Here is a 9,359-nt window from a genome sequence, read left to right as displayed (position 1 = left end):
ATACAATGCTGGCAGAATATTACACCCAGATTCGTTTCTACAAGTGACTCTCCTAGTTATAATCCCCCTAGATCATACAATGCTGGCAGAATATTACACCCAGATCCTTCTCTACAAGTGACTCTCCTATTTATACTCCTCTAGTACATACAATGCTGGCAGAATATTACACCCAGATCCTGCTCTACAAGTGACTCTTGTGGATATTCTCCTTCTAGAACATACAATGCTGGCAGAATATTACACCCAGATCCGTTTCTACAAGTGACTCTCCTAGTTATAATCCCCCTAGATCATACAATGCTGGCAGAATATTACACCCAGATCCTGCTCTACAAGTGACTCTCCTAGTTATACTCCCTCTAGTACATACAATGCTGGCAGAATATTACACCCAGATCCTGCTCTACAAGTGACTCTCCTAGTTATACTCCCTCGAGAACATACAATGCTGGCAGAATATTACACCCAGATCCTGCTCTACAAGTGACTCTCCTAGTTATACTCCCTCTAGTACATACAATGCTGGCAGAATATTACACCCAGATCCTGCTCTACAAGTGACTCTCCTGGTTATACTCCCCTAGTACATACAATGCTGGCAGAATATTACACCCAGATCCTGCTCTACAAGTGACCCTCCTGGTTATACTCCCCTAGTACATACAATGCTGGCAGAATATTACACCCAGATCCTGCTCTACAAGTCACTCTCCTGGTTATACTCCCCTAGATCATACAATGCTGGCAGAATATTACACCCAGATCCTGCTCTACAAGTCACTCCCTTACTTATAATCCCCCTACAACATGTAAATCTGGCTTACTCCCTCTATAAATGGGCGGTGGCAGCAAGACTCGCAGGCTTTCTGTAAATGGGCGGTGGCAGCAAGACTCGCAGGCTTTCTTGTAAATGGGCGGTGGCAGCAAGACTCGCAGGCTTTCTGTAAATGGGCGGTGGCAGCAAGACTCGCAGGCTTTCTGTAAATGGGCGGTGGCAGCAAGACTCGCAGGCTTTCTGTAAATGGGCGGTGGCAGCAAGACTCGCAGGCTTTCTGTAAATAGGCGGTGGCAGCAAGACTCGCAGGCTTTCTGTAAATGGGCGGTGGCAGCAAGACTCGCAGGCTTTCTGTAAATGGGCGGTGGCAGCAAGACTCGCAGGCTTTCTGTAAATAGGCGGTGGCAGCAAGACTCGCAGGCTTTCTGTAAATAGGCGGTGGCAGCAAGACTCGCAGGCTTTCTCCATGTGAACCCCACAGAGAAGATAAAGATTGAAGTTGTTTATTTGTAAAGAAATACTCAAGTAAATGACATAAAACTGAGAATTGGAGAAGCAGCGGTTCTGTGTGTTACTAAGACTCAGTAGAGGAGGAAGACAGAGATGGAGGCGCCGGCTGGGTCCCCAATAACACTGGATAATGGTCACCCCAAAATCTGTCCGGAAAATCATCATAAAAAGTCTGAGAAGGGAGCAGTGCGACACATGGTGCATCCGAAGGATCGGCTGATGCCCGGGGCAGGAGGAGGAGCGCCCACTGGTACCTTTATTAACCGGACAGCAGGGGGCGCAGCAGCCGGAGCTCAAGGATGGACTGACCGCGCTGGCTGGCGAGTCTGTGTAATGCTCCAGGTCCATCATTCTGGGGCCTCGGGGTGTAGAAATCTGGATAGTCTGGCACTTGTTGTGCTCCCGACGGAGACCGCAAGCAATGATGACGGCGGGAAGTCTGATGGTCCGAAACATCCAATAATCCAGCACCAATCTTAGCTCACCCAATACAGGTACAATATAAAGTAATACTGAGCCTCCTTGGACAATAATATAAACCAGTGACTGAAATCACCAAAAAAAAAAAAAAAGAAAAAAAAAAAAACCAAAACAAAACCTGTATGACCCCCAACCTCCATAGAAGGTAATGGACAGCGCGACCGGCTACTCCGTCCAGCTATCGATTGGACACTCGTGTGTGGTTAACGGGGTCTGGGTCAGATTTCTATGGGAATTCTTGCATTAGTGTATTTACTGCATAGGTAAAATGTGGTGGACTACAACTGTCAGCAGAGCACATGCTGGTAGATCTACAGCAGATCTGCAGACCTACCCTGGATGTCGATTTTTCTTGTGTTAAAAAAAAAAAAACTAAATAAAAACTTGGGGTGCGAGTCCCAAATATATATATATATTTTTTTTAATAAATTAGTAAAAAATATTTTTTTTTGTTATCCGGGTGAGTCTGTGCTTGAGCTTAGAGCGCGTTAGGGCTTACCTACAGGGGGCGAGACCCCCAAGAACCTAAGGAGCAGAGCCCAGTCGCTACTAGGGCTTGTGTCAGTAGGTTAGTTGCAGCGCCCCTTATGGCAGGTCTCAGTAGGTGAGCTGCGAGGCCTTCTTATTGAAGCAGGGTCTGTCGGTCAGAGACGTCGATGTCCTGAAGAGGCTGTGCTCGTGTTTCAGGACCAGCTCCAGCTCCTGGAAGTCCTGCAGCCGGGCGACATCTTTATCCTAAAATAAGAAGACGGTCACAAGGTTAAAAAAAAAAAAAGGACAGAAAGCAGAAGAGCGAGTGAAGTCATGGCTGAGGTGTCCCGTTACTGCGTGCGGCCCTCATGAGCCTGGAGCCACTTGCTGCACATCACACCTTTCTGATCACGGTGTTGGGCAGTTTCCGGATTTTCTCCACGCCGTCGGGGCTCACCCCCAGCTCGTAGCAGCAGACGCGCAGCAGTTCCCGGTACGTCAGCTCGTCTCGGTCCATTTCCACCTCGATGAAGTCGTTGTCCCCGGGTGAGCTGCTCTGGATTCGCACCTTCAGGACTAATTCTGACAAAACCAGAGCGTAATAACGTTATTACCGTCCTCCTACCATAAGCACACGTACGACGACGGGGACTCCGTGCAGCCATTAGACAGACTGCTGCCAATCCCTTGTGATCGAGATCTCTGCAACAGTGCTGCATACATTGTCCTCACCTTTCATATTGGATGGGAAGGCTCCGGTAAAGAAGAAGGGTTGAAACACTTGCATAGGTCCACCATGAGCGGCCCCGTGTGGGAGATTAGAGGGGAGCGGGGAATATATGCTGCAGTTCTGGGCGACACTCTGCACGGGCGGGTGCGGACATTCCTGCGGGATCTGCACGTCTCCGTTATAGAACAGGGCGGGGAACTGGTCGTCCTTCGTCACCGACGTCGTGATGTGAATGTTCTCCACCCCATTGTTCAGCAGCGGGAAGCTCGGGACGGGCAGAGGAGGAGGCGGCGGCGTGGAGTGCGAGGTACCGTTCTCAACGCAGGGGGTGGGAGTCTCTTGTTTGGGACTTTCTCGGGTGTACGAGAAGGGAAAGGACGGATTGGCAAGATAGTTGGGGATAAACGCTAAATCCGACTCCGGTTTACTGTCATCAGGCTTCAAATCCTCAACTGCAATAAAGAGCGAAAACATCAACTGAGGCCGGGTCTGAAATACTCTGTACTGCTGTCACCCTGCTCCTCCACCATATATCTCCCTCTGTGACCCCCCCATAGACCAGCACACTGCTCTCCTGAAATACTCTGTGCTGCTGCCACCCTGCTCCTCCACCATATATCTCCCTCTGTGACCCCCATAGACCAGCACACTGCTCTCCTGAAATACTCTGTGCTGCTGTCACCCTGCTCCTCCACCACATATCTCCCTCTGTGACCCCCCATAGACCAGCACACTGCTCTCCTGAAATACTCTGTGCTGCTGTCACCCTGCTCCTTCCACCATATATCTCCCTCTGTGACCTCCCATAGACCAGCACACTGCTCTCCTGAAATACTCTGTGCTGCTGTCACCCTGCTCCACCACATATATCTCCCTCTATGACCTCCCATAGATCAGCACACTGCTCTCCTGAAATACTCTGTGCTGCTGTCACCCTGCTCCACCACCATATATCTCCCTCTGTGACCCCCATAGACCAGCACACTGCTCTCCAGAAATACTCTGTGCTGCTGTGACCCTGCTCCTTTCCCATATGTCTCCCTCTGTAGCCCCCCATAAACCAGCACACTGCTCTCCTGAAATACTCTGTGCTGCTGTCACCCTGCTCCTCCACCATATATCTCCCTCTGTTACCTCCCATAGATCAGCACACTGCTCTCCTGAAATACTCTGTGCTGCTATCACCCTGCTCCTCCACCATATATCTCCCTCTGTGACCCCCCATAGACCAGCACACTGCTCTCCTGAAATACTCTGTGCTGCTGTCACCCTGCTCCACCACCATATATCTCCCTCTGTGACCTCCCATAGATCAGCACACTGCTCTCCTGAAATACTCTGTGCTGCTGTCACTCTGCTCCTACACCATATATCTCCCTCTGTGACCCCCATAGACCAGCACACTGCTCTCCTGAAATACTCTGTGCTGCTGTCACCCTGCTCCTCCACCATATATCTCCCTCTGTGACCCCCATAGACCTGCACACTGCTCACCTGAAATACTCTGTCCTGCTGTCACCCTGCTCCTCCACCATATATCTCCCTCTGTGACTCCCCCATAGACAAGCAAACTGCCCTCCTGAAATACTCTGCGCTGCTGGCAGGACGCTGTTTTTTAATTTTAGGGGTGCTCTTGTTTCTGTACTTACCCCCTAACACACTCTTGATTTCTTTTTTTGATGTCAGCTGAGCGGCTCTTTCCCCTTTGCTTGTGAAGACGTCTTTGTCGGCACCGGCCTTTAGGAGGTAGGTGACCACGCGGAGGTGATTCCTCTTACATGCCCAGTGGAGACAGGTCCTGCGGAGGGGGCGCAATGTGCAGAGAGCAGGGAGTGAGCCATGAGACAGCAAGAATGGACCCCCAGACACCGCAAAGCAGGAGAGACCCCAGGGTGTGCGCACACGCTGTATAGAGTATCAGACATACACTGTGTATGTGCTTGTATGTGTATATACCAGATAGAGCCTGCAGTGTGGACATGTATACACGTGGTGCTCTAATGTATCTACTACAGAGGAGGACACTGTATAAATGTATATATACCAGATAGAGCCTGCAGTGTGTATATACTGCAGAGGAGGACACTGTGTATATGTATATATATACCAGATAGCGCCTGAAGTGTGTCTATACCTACTACAGAGTAGGACACTGTATATATGTATATACACCAAATAGAGCCTGCAGTGTGTACATCCACAGAGCACTGTGTGTACATATCTACTACAGAGGAGGACACTGTGTATATGTATATATACCAGATAGAGCCTGCAGTGTGTATATACATCAGAGCACCCAGTGTGTATATATCTACTACAGAGGAGGACACTGGATATATGTATATATACCAGATAGAGCCTGCAGTGTGTACATACATCAGAGCACCGTGTGTATATATCTACTACAGAGGAGGACACTGTATGTATATATACCAGATAGAGCCTGCAGTGTGTACATACATCAGAGCACTGTGTGTACATATCTACTACAGAGGAGGACACTGTGTATATGTATATATACCAGATAGAGCCTGCAGTGTGTACATACATCAGAGCACTGTGTGTACATATCTACTACAGAGGAGGACACTGTGTATATGTATATATACCAGATAGAGCCTGCAGTGTGTATATACATCAGAGCACCCAGTGTGTATATACTGCAGAGGAGGACACTGTGTATATGTATATACACCAGATAGAGCCTGCAGTGTGTACATACATCAGAGCACCGTGTGTATATATCTACTACAGAGGAGGACACTGAATATATGTATATATACCAGATAGAGCCTGCAGTGTGTACATACATCAGAGCACCGTGTGTCTATATCTACTACAGAGGAGGACACTGTATGTATATATACCAGATAGAGCCTGCAGTGTGTACATACATCAGAGCACTGTGTGTACATATCTACTACAGAGGAGGACACTGTGTATATGTATATATACCAGATAGAGCCTGCAGTGTGTATATACATCAGAGCACCCAGTGTGTATATACTGCAGAGGAGGACACTGTGTATATGTATATACACCAGATAGAGCCTGCAGTGTGTACATACATCAGAGCACCGTGTGTATATATCTACTACAGAGGAGGACACTGGATATATGTATATATACCAGATAGAGCCTGCAGAGTGTACATACATCAGAGCACCGTGTGTATATATCTACTACAGAGGAGGACACTGTATGTATATATACCAGATAGAGCCTGCAGTGTGTACATACATCAGAGCACCTGTGTATATATCTACTACAGAGGAGGACACTGTGTATATGTATATATACCAGATAGAGCCTGCAGAGTGTACATACATCAGAGCACCGTGTGTATATATCTACTACAGAGGAGGACACTGTATGTATATATACCAGATAGAGCCTGCAGTGTGTACATACATCAGAGCACCTGTGTATATATCTACTACAGAGGAGGACACTGGATATATGTATATATACCAGATAGAGCCTGCAGAGTGTACATACATCAGAGCACCGTGTGTATATATCTACTACAGAGGAGGACACTGGATATATGTATTTATACCAGATAGAGCCTGCAGTGTGTATATACATCAGAGCACCGTGTGTATATATCTACTACAGAGGAGGACACTGTATGTATATATACCAGAAAGAGCCTGCAGTGTGTACATACATCAGAGCACCGTGTGTATATATCTACTACAGAGGAGGACACTGTATGTATATACACCAGATAGAGCCTGCAGTGTGTACATACATCAGAGCACCGTGTGTATATATCTACTACAGAGGAGGACACTGTGTATATGTATATATACCAGATAGAGCCTGCAGTGTGTACATACATCAGAGCACCATGTGTCTATATCTACTACAGAGGAGGACACTGTATGTATATATACCAGATAGAGCCTGCAGTGTGTACATACATCAGAGCACCGTGTGTATATATCTACTACAGAGGAGGACACTGTGTATATGTATATATACCAGATAGAGCCTGCAGTGTGTACATACATCAGAGCACCATGTGTCTATATCTACTACAGAGGAGGACACTGTATGTATATATACCAGATAGAGCCTGCAGTGTGTACATACATCAGAGCACCGTGTGTATATATCTACTACAGAGGAGGACACTGTGTATATGTATATATACCAGATAGAGCCTGCAGTGTGTACATACATCAGAGCACCATGTGTCTATATCTACTACAGAGGAGGACACTGTATGTATATATACCAGATAGAGCCTGCAGTGTGTACATACATCAGAGCACCGTGTGTATATATCTACTACAGAGGAGGACACTGTGTATATGTATATATACCAGATAGAGCCTGCAGTGTGTACATACATCAGAGCACCATGTGTCTATATCTACTACAGAGGAGGACACTGTATGTATATATACCAGATAGAGCCTGCAGTGTGTACATACATCAGAGCACCGTGTGTATATATCTACTACAGAGGAGGACACTGTGTATATGTATATATACCAGATAGAGCCTGCAGTGTGTACATACATCAGAGCACCATGTGTCTATATCTACTACAGAGGAGGACACTGTATGTATATATACCAGATAGAGCCTGCAGTGTGTACATACATCAGAGCACCGTGTGTATATATCTACTACAGAGGAGGACACTGTGTATATGTATATATACCAGATAGAGCCTGCAGTGTGTACATACATCAGAGCACCGTGTGTCTATATCTACTACAGAGGAGGACACTGTATATATATATATATATATATATATATATATATATATATATATACACCCCCACCATCCTGCGGACTACGACCCTCACCATCCGTTGATCTCATTCTGGGAGTTGACGTCCACCCCGGCACTCAGCAGCTTGTGGACTTCTTCCAGGTCTCCCAGAGCGGCCGCTTCCCTGAGTCTTTCTTCCATGTATGTGAGGACAGGACGGTCATACAGGAGGCGGCCGGAGCCCCGCACGGTGCAGGCCTCAGGGCAGCGCACTATGACGATACTGACCGGGGGGAGAAGCGCCCTGAGCGGCCCCGGCTCCGGCTTCGCAGCCCTGGAAGCGGCTGGCAGAAAAAAACGCCAATTTGAGTATTTTGACCCTTGTGTGCATGTCCCGTAGCCGCAGCGCTGGGGGGCGAGGATCGGAATTACACCGGAGGCTCCGCACTGTGGTTCCGGGGAACGTTAGTTCCGAGGTGCTATGTGAAGACCATGGTGTCACACACAATATTACTGATCAGGCGAATCTCATCGGCTTTGTGTACATCTTCATTTCCGCAGGGCCGGACAATCCCTGTAAGGGACTGTGCACATGTTGCAGATTTGTCGCGTTTTTTCCCATGTACAAATTTATCACAAAATGTGAAGGATTTCCTGACACCAGCAACGAGAATCCTTCCATATCGTGCGCACGTTGCTTATTGTTCTGCAGAATATTAATTCTGTCAGCGTTTTTGCTGCAGACTTTCACCCATATTGAGGCTATGTGCACACGAAGCAGACAATTTCTGCTGAAAAACCTGACTCCCTTCTCAGAAACCGCGCTTTTTCAAGACGCAAAGAAATAGCCAGAAACGCGGAAAATTCCGCAAAATTAATGCGCATGCTGCGTTTTTTACCACAAAGCTGTTTTTTCGCTTTAAAAAACGCATCAGTATGCACAAAAAGTGCAAAATGCATAGAAATGAATGGGAAGCTTATTTTTAGCGGTTTTATTGGAAAATCCGCTAAAAATACCGCTAAAAATACCGCTAAAAAAGGCTGTGTTCACACAGCCTAATAATGTGAAAAATTTGCAACAAAAGACGTCAGGCACCAGAGTCCGGGTGTGTCCACTCTGTGTCCCCTGCACCCCCATAGCAGGGCCGGCTCCAGGCTTGTGCCCGGTCACACAGTCCTGGGGGCTACAACAAAAGACGTCAGGCTCCAGAGTCCGGGTGTGTCTGTGTCCCCTGCACCCACATAGCAGGGCCGGACGTCAGGCAACTGTCGGGATCCCTCAGATTACTCTTTCATCTGAAGGACCGATGTTCTTGGGTGTGAAGCATCATATGTCTCTAATTAAATCAGCTCCGTCGAGAAGAACTATACAAACACCAGCTGTATGGTACAACTCGGGATGCCTGTCAAGACGCCTCTGGCTTATCAGTTAGGCTTCCGTCTTTTATAGTAAAGAATTTAAACATTTTACAGACATGCGCAGTACAAATGATTTTACAACTTGTTTTCGACAAAGAAAGTCATTTAGGCGAAAAAGCAGAGGTATTTGACCTTGGTTCACAAGGGAGATGTCTGAGACATCTCCTCGAAGAACAGATAAGGTTTTAAACAAGAGAATGCAACATAGACAGAACTCAATTTAACTCCTTCAGTTCCTATCA

At 47.2% G+C, this 9,359-nt stretch overlaps 1 protein-coding gene across 1 annotated transcript; it reads right to left on the bottom strand.

Moving 5' to 3' along the window:
• Window positions 1–1,265: 1,265 nt before the first annotated feature.
• On the bottom strand, window positions 1,266–8,191 carry ANKRD40 (ankyrin repeat domain 40). Its single transcript, XM_073579822.1, has 5 exons — window positions 7,793–8,191; window positions 4,619–4,767; window positions 2,972–3,421; window positions 2,640–2,821; window positions 1,266–2,503 (listed from the first exon to the last, which is right to left on the bottom strand). Exons 1-5 carry the CDS (start codon window positions 7,897–7,899, stop codon window positions 2,366–2,368), a joined length of 1,026 nt encoding a protein of 341 aa, XP_073435923.1. The 5' UTR covers window positions 7,900–8,191; the 3' UTR covers window positions 1,266–2,365.
• Between the last annotated feature and the right edge of the window lie 1,168 nt (window positions 8,192–9,359).

This window comes from Dendrobates tinctorius, unplaced genomic scaffold (assembly GCF_039654945.1).
Source record: "Dendrobates tinctorius isolate UK_male_01 unplaced genomic scaffold, ASM3965494v1 ptg000063l, whole genome shotgun sequence".
Taxonomy (NCBI): domain Eukaryota; kingdom Metazoa; phylum Chordata; class Amphibia; order Anura; family Dendrobatidae; genus Dendrobates; species Dendrobates tinctorius.
Note: the sequence above shows the minus strand (reverse complement) of the source record. Positions and strands in the feature narration are given on the sequence as shown.